Source organism: Camelus dromedarius, unplaced genomic scaffold, assembly GCF_036321535.1.
Source record: "Camelus dromedarius isolate mCamDro1 unplaced genomic scaffold, mCamDro1.pat HAP1_SCAFFOLD_12, whole genome shotgun sequence".
Lineage (NCBI taxonomy): Eukaryota > Metazoa > Chordata > Mammalia > Artiodactyla > Camelidae > Camelus > Camelus dromedarius.
In genome coordinates, this window is record NW_026989845.1 from 1 (window position 1) to 15,173 (window position 15,173).

General features: G+C 42.7%; 1 protein-coding gene across 2 annotated transcripts in view; it reads left to right on the forward strand.

The window, feature by feature from the left end:
• The first annotated feature begins 6,777 nt into the window (after positions 1 to 6,777).
• Positions 6,778 to 15,173, forward strand: part of LOC135320921 (uncharacterized) — a 91,210-nt gene continuing 82,814 nt past the window's right edge. For both annotated transcript variants that reach the window (XM_064484154.1, XM_064484152.1), the window contains exons 1-2: positions 6,778 to 7,434; positions 9,823 to 10,551. In XM_064484154.1, coding sequence (XP_064340224.1) covers positions 7,128 to 7,434; positions 9,823 to 10,551 — 1,036 coding nt within the window. In that variant the 5' untranslated portion in view covers positions 6,778 to 7,127. The remainder of the gene's footprint in view (positions 7,435 to 9,822; positions 10,552 to 15,173) is intronic.

Consider the following 15,173-nt stretch of genomic DNA (forward strand, 5'->3'; position numbering starts at 1 on the left):
AAAGTGCTATTCACCATGCTGTGTCTTTTGCAGATGTGTAGGTGATGGTCTTGTGGCTCATGTGTGGGCTTTGTGCTGGGATGGTGAAGGGCTTATAAATACCTCATCAACATGTATTCGAGATGGCCTGGTGCCACACAGACTTGATTCATGAAGGCATCAAGCCTGCACACTGGTTTGGAAACAACTTGGTTTTGATCAGTCACACTGCATGCATGACTCACTGCTGATCTCTGGGTGGTTTTTTCATTTTAGATTTATTCACCCAGTGTCTTGCTTAAGCTGAAAAATACATTTATTTCACTAGAATATTCTCAGATTCTTTGTTTTCACACATCCAGTTGTTTAATTCCTTTAAAAATCATTTTGTGTTTATAATGCCTCCTAATATCTATCATCTCTAGGTTCCCAGTGGCCTGAGCCATGCACCAGATTTGATGTAGGAACTGTTCCACCAAAAGAAATCCCTTTGCCATAATATCTTTTGAGGAAAATATTATTCTTTAAGGCTCTAACAGTAAATCGTAGAACAAAGCATGGAACATTTATTGTAGTTAATACATGTTCATGCAAAAAGAAATGATATTTTCATTAAACAATGTTGATTTTAATAACTTTTACTAATGTGAATATTATTACTCATAATTTAAGTAACCAAATAAAACCACAGTTATTTATTATGAAGTTTGAAAACTATTTACACTGTCTCTCAATTAGAGGTAGCTTTATTAGAAGACTGAAGGGTATTTAAAAGATGGAAAAATACCCATGATGACACCATCATTTTTATTAACTAAATATCAAGAACTGTGCAGGGTTAAGATTGAACCCTCTGCAAGCTCTCAAGTTAGCATGAGGTAGTTTGTGGATGCTGCCAGAAGACAGGAGACTCCCCCAGGTTCAGAGACAAAGAACTTCTTGCCAGCACAGCAGGCAGCTTGGGGTTCATGTTCATGTTGGTTCCTGAGTTTCTTTCCTTTTGCTGTTCTAACAAAGGACCACAGACTCAGTGGCTTAAAGCAATACACATTCATCATCTCACTGTTCTTTTGTGCAGAAGTGCAAAGTCATTGTCAGTGGGCTTAAACCAACGTGTGGCCAAGGCTACGTTCCACACCGAGGCTCTAGGGAGGGATTCGTCTTCCTACCTTTCCCAGCTTGCAGAGGTGTTCACACTCCTTGGCCCAGGGCCCTGTGTCACTGTGACCTCTGCTGCCACTTTACATCTCTGTCTCTGACTATATAGATATAAAGGAAGAGTCTTCGACATCTGGTATGGACCCTTTTTCCTAAATGGACATTGTATCTCTATTTATGTGCAGATTAAAACCCCTTCCCTCCAGGGTGTGGTGGCATCAGCTCACAAGATTACCACTCTGGGCTTTAAGTGTCCTCTTTGTATTGACACCTGGGAACTTCTCTTTCCATAGTTAGCTCTGTGTTACATTTGTTGTTGTATTTTACCCGGCATTACTGAAAGTTTTACTTAAAATGGATCCTAATTAGCTCTGTTTACCTGTTTCCAGAGCTGAAGGCTTCAGTTCTAGATTATCTGTTTGATTTCTCTTAAAAATACATTCCAGTATATTTCTCTGGTGAAAGTCTTTACCCTGTTGTCTATTCTCCCATAATTTCCTTATTTTCTTGAATATATTAAAAGTATTTTATAGCCTTTATTGGTAACTCTGATGCCTACATCACCTGGGGGTTTGCATCCTTTGTCTAATGTTTCTTATTCTCATATTATCCGTTATATAGTCTTGACATGTTGCATGTCTTGAAATTCTTTATTACATGGCAGACATTGCAAATGAAAAATCCATATGTTATTTTCCGTGAGAGGTTTTCTACCTTCCTGTTAGGCAAACAGGGTGAGGGACTGATCATGTCGCTCCAATCAGGCGCTGAGGTGGATCAGGACTGAAGTGCCTTTTTTCTTAAAACAGCTTTGAGGTATACTTGGCAAAGTAATTTTCACACGTATAAAGTGTACAGCTAATACGTTTTGACATAAGTATATCCCCAAGAAACCATGACCACATTCAAGAGAGTGAACATACCCATCACCCACAAAGCTTCTCTCCTGCCATTTGTTGTCCCTCCCTCCCTCCCCATCTCTTCCCCTGGAAACCATTGATCTGCTTTCCATCACAACATATTGGTCTGCATTTTCAAGATCCTTGTATGAATGGATTAATGCAGTATCTACTCTATGTTGTCTGACTTCTTTCATTCAGTGTAATTATTTTGAGAGTCATCTGTGTTGCTGTATTAATAGCTTATTTTTCTTATAGCAGAGTATTGTTTAGTGCTGAGTTTTTACTGAAGAGTTTGTTGTGAGCAGTGTTTGGATAGACCATCATTTGTTTCTCCATTTACTTCTTGATGGATGCATGGGTTATTTACAACTTGAGCTATTATAAATAAAATTGCAGTGAATATTTGGTTACAAGTCTTTATATGGACATATGCTTTTCTTTTCTAAAGCACCACATGAGGAATATCTGGGTTATATGGTAGATAGGTATTTACCTTTTTTAAAGAAACTGTTAAAGACTTTTCCAAAATGGTTGTACTATTGTAAATTCCTTGTGGTGTGTATCAGCTCTGGTTGCTCTACTTCCTTACCAGCACTTGGTAAGGTCGGTCTTTCTAATCGTATTCATTCTTGTATGTATGTGTACTAGTATCTCACTGTGGTTTTTGAAAGCATTTCTCTAATGACTAATGGCATCTTTAATCAGCATCTTTTCATATGCTTATTATCCATCTGGATATCTTTACTGAAGTGTGTTTTCTGGCCTCATTCATTCATTCAGGTGTTTGCATTATTATTGAGTTTTGAGACCTCTTTATTCTGGATCAGATACAAAGAGAGACCTTTATCAGATATATGATCTGCAAATAGCTTCTGTCTAAGGCTTGTCTTTTCATTTGCTTAGCAGTGTTTAGAACAGCTTTGAAGAGTCTTCATTTTGATAAAGTTCACTCTATCAGTTTCTTTTTAAAATAGATTATACTTTTGGTGTCATAGCAAAGAAATATTTGCCAAACCCAAGGTCATAAAGCTTAAGCCTATGCTTTTTCTCCTAGCTGTTTTATAGTTTTAGATTTCCTATTAAGATCTATGATCCATTGTGACTTAATTTTTGTATATTTTGTGAGGTGTGGATCAAAGTTCATTTTTTTTTTTTTTTGCATATCACTATCTAATTCTTCCAGCACTACTTGTTGAAAAGATCCTTTCTCCACTGCATCCTTTTTGAGAATCAATTGTCTATATAAGTGTTGGTTTAGTTCTGAACATTCTATTCTGCTCCATTATTCTATTTTCCTGTTTTACACCAACACCATACTTTCTGATTACTGTAGTTTAAAAAAAAAAAAAAAAAGGCTGAAAATCAGATAGTGCAAGTCTTCCAACTTTGTTTTTCTTGTTCAAAATTGTTTTGGATATTTGGGATCCTTTGAATTTTTATATGAATTTTAGAATCAGTTTTAAAATTCCTTACATCCTGTTCTGCCAAATTTCCACCCATGTCTTTGGCCATCTCCAAAGCCACATTTTCTGAAGAAGTCTCTCTAGATCCCAGGTGAAAGGAATTTCTGTTTCATCTGTGCTCCAATCACATTTGATAATATTTGATTACATTTATTCATATTTGGCTGGATGTACTTGTGTGATCTTTCCTGCCATATAGTAAATCTCTCAAGATTTGGAATCTTGACTTGGTTCCCTCTGTCTGCTGAGAAAACTAGTTCTATGCTTTGCAGGAGTGAGCCCTGCAGTAAGAGGTATCTGCAGCACACATCTAGCTCATTGCTTGCATATCGTCAAGGAATCCTGCCGATTTAGAATTGTTTATTGATTGTTGTCTCCAAGACGGCTCAGCCTTTTTTATTTCTATTGCTACTGCTGCAGTTTCAAAGGAAAATGGGCTAATTATTTTCCAAATATCTAAACATACTGTAATTGAGCTGTGACGCAAATTATGTGCTGCTGTTTCTTAACAACCTGCTTAGTGTTCACAGGTACCTTCACTCATGGAACTTTTGGGAGAATGTCATATCCTCAGAGATAGCAATGCTGTCTTTGGCAACCTGAGCGGTAGTATCTGAACTCACTCCTGCTGTTTTTCCAGTGCCCCCTCTAGCACTCCTCCAGCCCTCCATGGGGGGCCTGCAGTTCTTCCCTCGAAAATCCTGTTGTTTCTCAGGAAGAATTCCCTATGAAACATATTCATGTCCTTCTTGTGGGGACATTCAGTCCAGAGACCTGACAGCAGGGGAAAATGTTTAGACTGCTTTTGGTAGAACGTAAATTCTTCCATACTTGTTAGAAGCAAATCCAATGAGGAAACTGTGTTGGCATCTAACAAATCAGGATAAATGTCTGATGAGGAAGATCAGCTTCCCCATCCCACTCAGGCGTCATGTTGATGTGACGCTCACCTTGGCTAACATTTTCTCCTGTGAGCAACGTGAAGTTCAAGACGTTATGAATGGCTTTTTGTTTTTCTTCCTTAGTCTTTCCACATTCACTGTGTCTGGTGAGATTATATGAATCCTGCTTATTTTCAGCCCAGCACTAAGCTTTTTAAAAGGATCACGTGTTTAAAAGGCTAGTGGACAATTTGTTAGAAGATTGAAATCCTTAGACTTTGGTCCTAGAGTTGAATCTTGGTTACTGGTGAATGAGAATTCCCGTTAAAATTTTAAATTCAGTGATATAAAGTTTTAAAAATAGTTAAATATTAGTCAATTTCATTAAACACTACAGCAGTTATTTACTTTTAAGCCTGTCTCTGGGGCAATTTTGCAATGATTCCCTCCCTTTATTAATTCCCTCTTTATCAGAATCCTTGAGAGGTCCCTGTCATCATTGTCAGTATCATCATCATCATCACCATCATCATGGAACTGATTCCTCTGGGAGATTCTAGGAAAATAAAGAGCTGGACGGGGTTATGTGCAGGTCAGTGTGTGCATATACAGTAAGAACAGTTGTCAGACATTAGATTCAAGATACCCATTCCATTTAGAGAAGAATGTGGTCATGAAATCCTGATGTGCTGAATGAAGGAAGCGATGGGAACAGGGTAGTCAATGGAAAGGAGGAGGAAGTGAGCGAAGCGGGGAGCATAGGTCCTTGGTTAGGTGATCAGCACATTGGTGAGAATGAGGGGAGTGTTATGGCAGAATCATGTCCCTCCCCGGCCACAGGGTAGCCACCTGTGACATGTTACTGTACATGGCAAAATGCATGACAGATATTTTAGGACAAAAATCTTAGAGGATTTCTGTCTTCTAAATTGTCTATCAGTTAGCATTTTAAACCCATGATACATTATTAAAGATTAGTGCAGGGGGACAAATAAAAAGGATTCATATAATCTCACCAGACATACTGAATGTAGAAAGGCTAAGGAAGAAAAACAAAAAGTCATTCATATGTGCCTTGAACCATAAAATGCCCATGAGAGGAAATGTTACACAAGGTGAGTGTCACAGCCACATTCATAATGCCTGAATGGGATGGGACAAGGGGATCCTGAGATGAGACAATAGGGCGAGTAGCCTGGATTGTCCAGGTGGGCTGAATGTAATCACAGGGGTCCTTGAAATGGAGGACATTTCCCAGCTGAGTTTAAAATCAGAGGGAGGTGTAGCCATAGAGCAATGTTCAGAAAGGCTGCTGACCATGAAAATGGAGGAAGTCGTGGGGCACAAGCTAAGGAAGGTGGGTGACCTCTGGAAACTGGAAAAAAACAACAACAACAAGGAAACATTCTCTTCTAGACCCTCTAGAAGGAAGGAACCCTGCTGCTACCTTGAATTTAGCCCAATGAGAACTGTGTTGGATCTCTGACCTCCACAGCCATAAGCTGATAAATCTGTGCTGGTTTAAGCTCTTAAGCTTATGGAAATTTCTTACATTGGTAAGAGGAAAATAACATAGTGAGCCGTAGTGTAACGGATTAAAGGTATAGGATGGGGTGTGGAGAGGATTCTGACATTTACAACTAAAAAACAACCAGGTGAAGTGGAAGGTGTTTTAAGGAAGACCTACCTGGCAGGGCTATTAAGCAGACTGGAGCGAGGGGAGCATTGGAGTTAGAGGAATCAATTAAATCTCTACCAGAAAAATAAGGAATAAAATGTAACAGGGCTTCAGTGATAGTGGATGTAGGAATGGAAATGGGCAGAGAGACATAAATATTACTTTGAAATTAGCTACAGGTTTGATGACTGCATGTTGGGGAGACTTAGCCGATGTGTGGACTGAATGTTTGCATCCCCTCAAAATCCATATGTCGAAACCCCATCTCCCAGGGTGATGGTATTGGGAGGTGGGGCCTTTGGGACGTGATTAGTAGGATAAAATGAGGTCATGAGAGTAGAGCCCTCATGAATGGGATTAGTGTTCTTATACAAGCCCCCAGAGTGCTTGCTTCTCTCTGCTCTCTGGGATATGAAGATATTGGGAAGACAGCCATCTTCGAGCTGGCAATCCTCTCAAGGATACATTGACCTTGAAAGTCTCAGCCTCCAAACCATAAGGAATATGCTGGTTGTTTAAGCCACCCGACCCACGGTAATTTGTTACAGCACCCCAGACTGACGAAGACAGTGGAGAATGCCTCTGAGTTTGGCACTGATTGCCTGGAGAATGCTGAAACCCAGGGAAGTGGGCAGCACAGACGTTTACTCATTTAATCCTGCCAACACAGTAGGAGATAGAGTCTACATATTCCTCGCTACTTAAAAGGTAAGGAAAAAGAGGCACAAATAATAACAACGACAACAAAAACAACAATAATTTGTCCAAGATTCACACAGAACCCCCTGGAGGCAGAGTGAGAATTTATACTCAGGCAGGCTGGCCCCAGAGCCCCTGCTCATAACTAATAAGTCAGATCACCTTGCTTATGTGGATCAGTTTTTTTCAACTGTGATATGAGGGTACTGTGTCCAGTAACTTATAATTTCAAAATACTTCACTGTAACGGAATCATTAGTCACAGGCCTTACAAACCACAGAAACCTACACATACAAAAATATCTCGTTAGGTCAAGATAACCAATAACGTTTTTAAATATTATACCTGCTGGGCCTTTGCAATAAAATGTCTTTTTATAATTCTGTCTGGCTACAGAATAACTTCATAATCCTGCATGTTGCTGGTAGCTCCCATGTTGGACAGCACGGGCCTAGAGATTTTAAATTACTTGCCCAGACTCGCCCAGGAAGCTCGTGGTGGGATCCGAGCTATAGTCTGGGACTTTTCCTTCCTATCCAACAAGTCCCTCATGGAAGTTTAGAAGCTTCTCCTTTGGTGCCCAGCTGTCTATCCGTACTTATAACATCTTGTCAGGTGTTCCAGCCTGCTCCTGAACATCAGCCAGAACCCACTTCTGCTCTATTTTGTCCAGGTAATACCTTCTAGCAACTTCCATTGCCTTCTTGGCATCAGTTCTTACCTGGAAGGGTAGTGGCTAGAGGTGGAAATGTGTCCACATGACAGGTTTTTCATAAACATAGCAGGAGTGGTCAAGAGAATAAAACGTCAGGAAGATGAGTAGAAGCAGGTCATTTAATATACCAAATGGGTACTTTCAATGTGTGTGTTTCCGAGTCCAGGCTTGTTCTGCTCGTGCATTACAGGCCAATAAATCAGGAGACCTGGTTTTGGGGGCAAGAAATAGCGACTTTAATTTGGAAAGCCAGCTGAGAAATGGTAGAATAATGTCCTGGGGAACCATCACCCCAAGTCAGATTTCAGGCTCTTCTTATATTAAAAATGGGAAGTGGGAATGCTTGGTTGTTGCAAACTTGGTGTATGAATTCTTTGTTGTTAGAATCCTTTGTTCTTGCAGCTCTTCACCTGGGTCACATCCGTGTAAACCTCCAACAAACAAATGTTGTTTTCTATTCTGTAACTTGTTATCTTTATGTGAATAGAAAAGTGTTAATATCCTTCAAAGTCAGAGCCTTGAGAATAGGGTCTCCTGTATATTTCAGGCTCTAGGCAACATTGTTTTACAAAAGGTGCAGAACCAACAAGACTAAGCCTAGGAAACAGGGCACAGGGTTAAAGTCAAAGGAACAGATCTAATATGGAGTCAGATTTTTTCTTTCCTATTTCAGTAGTGCCATGGAGAAGGCAGTTTGGGCAGCTTTTTGTAGGGTCCTGGAGGCTTTCTCTCTCAGCCTCTGTGTGCCTCTGTTGAAAACCCTTCATAGCTATCTGGCCTGCTGGAAAACCACTCCGCCTGTTTTGCCCTGAAGATGTGTTCTGTTTATAACTGATCTCTACTTCTTGGAAAACAACTCAATAAAAACTCAGTTGGTTTTCCACCAGCCATGGGCAGGGGTGAGGAATAGCACTTTATTATTTTATGAAAAAAAATAAAAGAAGTCTTAAAACAGCACTGGGCACATAGGAGAGAGTCAATAAATGCTTCCTGGCTGAAATCAAAAGTGATGGCTCAGTGATTCCATGGCTGCTTTATTTGCTGAGCTTGCTACTCCTTTGCTCCATTACACATTTTTTTTAACTGAAAAAGAAATACATGCATGTGGTTAAAAAATTTCAAACAGAGCACAAAAATACACAAGTGAAAGAAGTTTTCCCTCATCCTCTCTTCTTTCAGCCCTCCCTGGAGATGCCACTGTTTACAAACCTTTGTGTGTTTTCCAGATATGCTATGCACATTCCGACCTATGTATGTAAATTCCTTTAAAATATTACTTATTTTTAACTTAAAGGGATTTAAATCCTCATGTGTCTTCTGCCCTGGTAATAGAAAAGAACAAATCTGACTCCATATTAGATCTGTTCCTTTGACTAAACCCTGTGCTCTGTCTCCTAGGCTTCATCTTGCTTGTAAAACAATGTTGCCTAGAGCCTAAAATATACAGGAGAGCCTATTTTGAATGCTCTGACCTTTAAGGATATTTAACACTTTTCCATTCATATAAAGATAACAAGTTACCTAATAGAAAATAACGTTTGTTTTGTTGGAGGTTTACAGGGATCTGACCCAGGTAGATAGCTACAAGAACAAAGGATTCTAACAACAAAGAATTACTACATCAAGAAGATTGCAAAAACCAAGCTCGTAGGAAAGGAGCCTGAATTCTGACTTGGGGAGATGGTTTTCCAGGACATTAGTTTGCCATCTAGGTCTACAGAAAGTTGCTATTTCATGCCCCAACACCTGGTCTCCCAACTTACTGGCCTGTCCTGCATTAAGGAGAATGAATTTGGACTCAGTAACACTCCTATCTTCCTAGCAAGATGGGCACTGGAATTGAGGGCAGCTATCCCACACCCAGGGACATACTGTGTGCCCTTGATGGTTCCCCGAGTGTGGGGAGTGGTTTACCCAGGAAGGATGGGGACTATGCACCAAAACTCAGGCAGTATGCTCCTTTTGGGATCTGACCTTGTACCTCCCGCTCCCCGCCAGCACAACACCTGGGACAGTGGAGGTAAGGCAGATATATTGCCTGCCTGTGTCCCAGCGTGTAAAAGGGGAATATGTACTCTTTCCAAGGTAGTTCTGAGCGACAACACCTGCGGGTGCTTGGTTCCCAGAGCAAAAGGAAACCCAGCTCCGCTTGGGGGCAACGGGTGTGATCCCCGTAGGGGTCCTGCAGAGCCCTTGGGTGGAGGGCTGTGCCAGGGAGTTAAAATATGAGCTGCGGGCCTTGAAGGGTTAGAGAAGTGTGCAGAGGCAGGACTGCTGCCTCCTTCAGGATGCCCCCAGAGTTAAAACTATTTCTCTCCATCTCTGCTACTCTCCTCCACACTCCAGATCCCTGCCTTCTCTCTGCTCCTCCTGTCCATGTCTCTCCCTCCACTTTTCCCCTTCTCCCCTCCTCCTCCCATCTTCTCCGTCCCTCCCTTCCCCAACTTCTCTTGCAGAACACAGAGAGGATAGCTGGCCCTCCTGCGCATGCGCAGTCTGTGCCAGCTGGACCGAGGGTTGGAAGCTGCAACTCCGAGCCGGGGATCGGCCCCAAAGGCTTCTCAGCTCTTTCGCCCGGTAGGACTTTGGCTCCTGCCCCGGCGCCCCGGCCACAGCTGTCCAGGGCCAAGTGTGCACTTGCCGCGTCTCGCCCCAGCCGGGCTCCCCTCAGTCCGCGGCTGGCGTCCCCTTCCCCTCTCCCGCCCGCGAGTTCTCTCCTCCCGGGCTGCCTCTCCTCGGCCGCCGGCCCGTCCCCGCCCCTGGGCGGGCTGTGTCCCGGGCGGGCGGGGTCTGCGGACCCGGACGGGGGCGGGCGGCTGGGGCTGGGGCTGGGGCTGGCCTCCGAGCGGGGCTACAGCCCGCGTCCCCCCCCCCCCCCGCTTTCCCTGACCCGCGACCCCGGGGCTGCCCTCCTCTCCCTTTCCCGCTACCTGGGGACCAGCTCAGTGGTGTGGGCGCTGCTCCCCGGGCTGAGAGCCTCCGGCTGTGAACCCCAGCTTCTCCTGTTGGAGTCGGGAAAAGGGAGCGTCAGTGCTGAGCGAGCTTCCGTCTCCTCCCTCAGTGTTTCTGCCCCAGGTAAGTACCTTGAACACTTTCACGTGTTTTGATGGCGGTGCTTGATGATGTCACTGTTTTTATAGTGAGAGGGATTACAGTGTTGAAAGCAAGGCTTGGTTCAGTTAAAAATGAGCTGAAGGCATGAGGCTGTGACATCCTCCGTCCTTCCCTCTCCCAGGGTGAAACGTGTGGCCGTCTTTCTTAAAAAGATAGTTACAGTCCCTAACTAGCCCAGCCCAGCTAGGGTGTGTTAACAGGAACAGCACCACCAGAGGAGTTGGAGACTCAGGGACTTTGCAGTCCTAAAGAGCTCCTGGCAAAATTTGGTTTGTTTTGGTTTTTTTGTTCTTCTTAAATTGTGGGGCAGACTAGTAGTATAGAGGGAAAAATAATTGTCAAGAAATATTTTTTCATTTAACATCTTTATTGTGATATTGTTCACACACCATGAAGTCCACCCACTTAAATGCTACAATTCAGCAGCTTTAGCATATTCACAGTGGTGCAACCATTAATATTCCAGAACGTTTTCATCACTTCAGAAAGACCAGTGGAAATGAATGACCTATCCACCCCTTCCCAGTGCTGGTTCTAAAGAAGTTTCTTGGTTGTTCCTGACCATAAATTATCTTGTTACCCATAAAAACTCTGGTAGGAAATCTAAACAGAATTGTATTGAATCTGTCTATCAAAGCAAGAAGAATTAATGTCTTTATGGCATAAATTTCTTCTACCCATGAATATATCTCGGACCCTATATTTTCATATTTCCAGAGCCTGGCCCATGGGAAGTCCTCATTAATTGTTGGGTTTGTGAATGATGAGATTCTATACATCGTTAGTTGCAACTGAAGCCTTTCACAGAAGAGAAAATAAACTCACTGAAGCCAAGTGACTCTCTGATGGTCAGAAAGAGTGACAGCCAGTGCTGGAGTGACCCAGTGGACTTGGTGTTTGTAACCAGATTTCTCTAGCACCTACAGCTAAGGGGATCAGAGAATTCTTTTATTTTTTCTAAATGGCGTTGCTTTTATTTTTACTTATTTTTTAAAATTACTTTTTATTGAAGTGTAGTCAATTTAGAATGTTAGTTTCAGATGTACAGCAGAGATTCAGTTATAAACATATGCATATGTATCTACATATGTTTTAGATTGTTTTTAGTACAACTCATTACAAGAAATTGAATATAGTTCCCTGTGCTATATAGTAGGTCCTTGTCATTTATTTTATATTTATTAATGTGTATCTGTTAATCCCCCTTTTCCTGCCTGCTAACCACAGTTTGCTTTCTATGTCCATGAGTCTATTTCTAGCAGCACCGTATTTGCTAGTAATATATGCTGGTTGGCTGCTTTCAGTTTCAGTAATTCCACCTTATCTGTGGGCATTTTCCTTCTGGTGGGCCTGTGTGTGGTTTGCACACGTGATATAAGAGTTGTGTATTTGGGAGAACTCCAGGCCTCATGTAGTGCCTGGTACAGAGTGCCCACTGAGCTGATGCTTGAACTGGGAAAAAAAACATAGTAAACGTTGGAATTTCCACTATGGTTGAGAGTTCCAGGTTTCCATAACCTGTTTAGCCCACCTTAATGTTGGCTGCACCCATACTGGGTAATTTGGTGGAACTTCATGGTATGGTGGTGTAGAGACGGGGCCTCGTATGCTTCTTCTCTTTCCGTTTTCTAAGACTCATTCTCCTGGGCCTTCCAGATCCTCCCCCAGAAGTGCCCAAGGCTGGCTTGGTGCTGCGCTGAGGCAATATTTGTTAATAAGACCCTTTCCTCATCTCTTCTGAGCCTCCGTTTCCTTCTCTGCACAATGAAGACTTAGACTAGAAAAGTGCTTTTCAGTTTCTTTTAAGCCATGTTTCCTTTGAGAAACCGAATATACAAATCTCTCCTCCCATTCAACATACAGATTTTGACACATCCTCCAAGGAATGACATAGCTCTTTGTGGAAAATTGAAGTGATTGTGATTCCAGGTGGCACAGAAAAGACTCTTCAGACATTTATTGCAGGGAGAGGGCAGGAAAGGGGCAGTGTATCCCACTTTCTAGTGTGAGCACTGGAACAGGGGCTTGGGTTTAAATACAGTGTCTGACGTGGCCTCAGTCTAATCTTTTTTTTTTTTTTTGGCCTCTCTCTAATCTTGCACAATGTGATAAACCTCTCTCCCTCAGTTTCTTAATGCGTCAAGTTGGGGTGATAATAGTTTAAGTCTTTTGTGAAACATTATACACATAAGACATTTGTTTCTCGGTAGAAACAAAACCTGCGAGAGAATCAGGGATTTTTAAAAAAAAAAAAATCTTGTCCACAGCACTCTGTCTGTGTCTATTTTGAAGTTCCTTGAGGGTGAGTGTTGGGTCTAAAGTCCATCGTGGGACAGGTGGCCCATGGGTCTGTGTGCAGCAGATTGCCCCCTCCTCCCCAGTCCTCTTCCTCTCAGTCCAGGATGAAGTTCCCTAGTAGATTTACACAGAGATCTTGTGGAAATGGCTTTTCATTTTATTGTTTCATGAAGAAGGGCTGCCATCATGATCTCTGTAGTCTGCTTTTGGTGACCTGAAGGCTATGCAATTACGTTTTTCTATTTAATAAATAGAAAAAAATTACAAGTACAAAATTAGACCTACGGTGGTGGCAGGGGCTCTTGAAAGTGGGGACCATTAGCTTTGTTAGTTTCAGGTGCAGGGGCCTCTGGCCATGAGGACACATCATCGTGCTCTGAAGTTTGAGGGACCAGTGGGCTCAGTGGGAATGTTTACTGAGTGTATCTCATGGGCTGGGCATTGACCTATTTGTACTGTGTGTTCCTTATTTGAGACAGTGAGCTCATTTAACCTCAATAGCCTCTTTAATAAATTAGACTTTTTATTTTGAGATATAATGTAGATTCCCATGTAGTTGTAAGAGATAATATGGAGAGGGCCTACGGACTTTTTGCCCAAGTTTCTTTAAAGGTTCCATCTTGCAAAGTTGGGATACAATTCAGTAATGACTCACTAACCCTTTGAGGTTTGTGTTATTGCCCTCATTTCTATTCATGATTAAACTGGGGTTAAGAGGAGCACACAGGCCTGCCCAGGTCACACATGGTTAGTGTAGAGTCGGGTGAAACGTGGGCTTGGGATTTCCAGGCAGTACCATCATGATGCTCTGTGGCAGGGAGCAGCATTCACTTTGCTTGTTCATTCATTCAACAAGCATTTATTGAGTAAACTCTGTGGGTCAGATGCTATCATAGGTTTATCTGATTCTTCAGCAGTATGGAGAATCCGGTAATGTTTCCTTCTTTTTTTTTAATCTGAGAAAATTAGCTCTGAGATGTTATAAACCGCCCAAAGGAAATATAGCTCATAAATGAGGGATAGTAAATTTGTACAGTTCCTTCTTCTTATGCAGGTGGTACCCTAGGCATTTTACACTTGTAAACTTCCATAATCCAGATATATTCTTGTAAGGCAAGGATTTTTTTTTTAATTGAAGTATACTCATGTTTACAATGTTGTGTCAATTGCAAGGTGTTTTTTTTTTTCTTGAATTTGGAATTCAAAAAATATTTTTTGAGGGGGGTAAATAGGTTTATTTATTTGTTTCATTTTTTTTTTAAATGAGGTACTGAGGATTCAACCCAGGACCTCATACATGCTAAGCATTTGCTCTACCACTGAACTGTACCCTCCGCCCCAAAGCAAGTTTTCTTATCAAGTATTCTGCAGCTTAGGAGTTCAAATAAATTGGAGTTGAAATCCAGGACTTTTGATCCTACTGTGTTTCTTTGCATTATATCCTGCTGAGGGGTGTGGAAGCAGTTCCTTTATTCATTCCTTTATTCAGCAGTTTTGAGCACTGACTTTGCATCAGGGCCTGGCTAGGTGCTTGGAAACAGAAAACAAGAAATGACCCTTTTCTGCAGAGGGCGGAGGCCTAGACCAAAAGCTGCGTAATGTGATCTGAGCTGCGGTAGCCATGTGCAGACGCTGAGGACAAACTGTACCCCCGGCTTTGCTTGGGCTTCCCCTGCCTTCTGACTGGTACACACCAGGTCACCGCAACCCAGTGAGGCCCGCAGCCCGCAGCACAGTATGTACCTCGGTCTCCTCTTCCCTCTCGTCAGGGCCTGCAACATGAACATCCCTGACTACGTGCAGTGTGCTGAGGACCACCAGACTCTCCCCGTGGTGGTCCAACTCGTGGGGATCATCTCAGAGCAGAATTTGTTATGCATCTATAAGCGAATCTCCTTGGTGAGGCAGATCAGCCCGTGCGGCTCGCAGTGGGCACTCTGTATCCACTAAAGTCACCACTATGCGCCTGAGAATGGGTGGAGCGACTTCCAGACACACCACAAGGTCGTGGGCCTTGTCACCATTACCGACTGCCTCTTGGCCAAGACCTTCGAGAAGCTCCACGTGCAGAGGAGCTGTATGGCACCACGCTCTATGACTCTCGGCTCTTTGTCTTTGTGCTGCATGGGGAGGTGGCCGAGCAGCCGCGCATGAACGTGGCCGTCAATTTACGAGGACTGCAGGGTGGTGGAGAAGAGGATCGAGGACTTCACTGAGTCTCTCTTCATCATGCTCAAGTCCAAGTGGCTGGACGTTGCATCCGACAAGTCTGGGGACAAGATCCT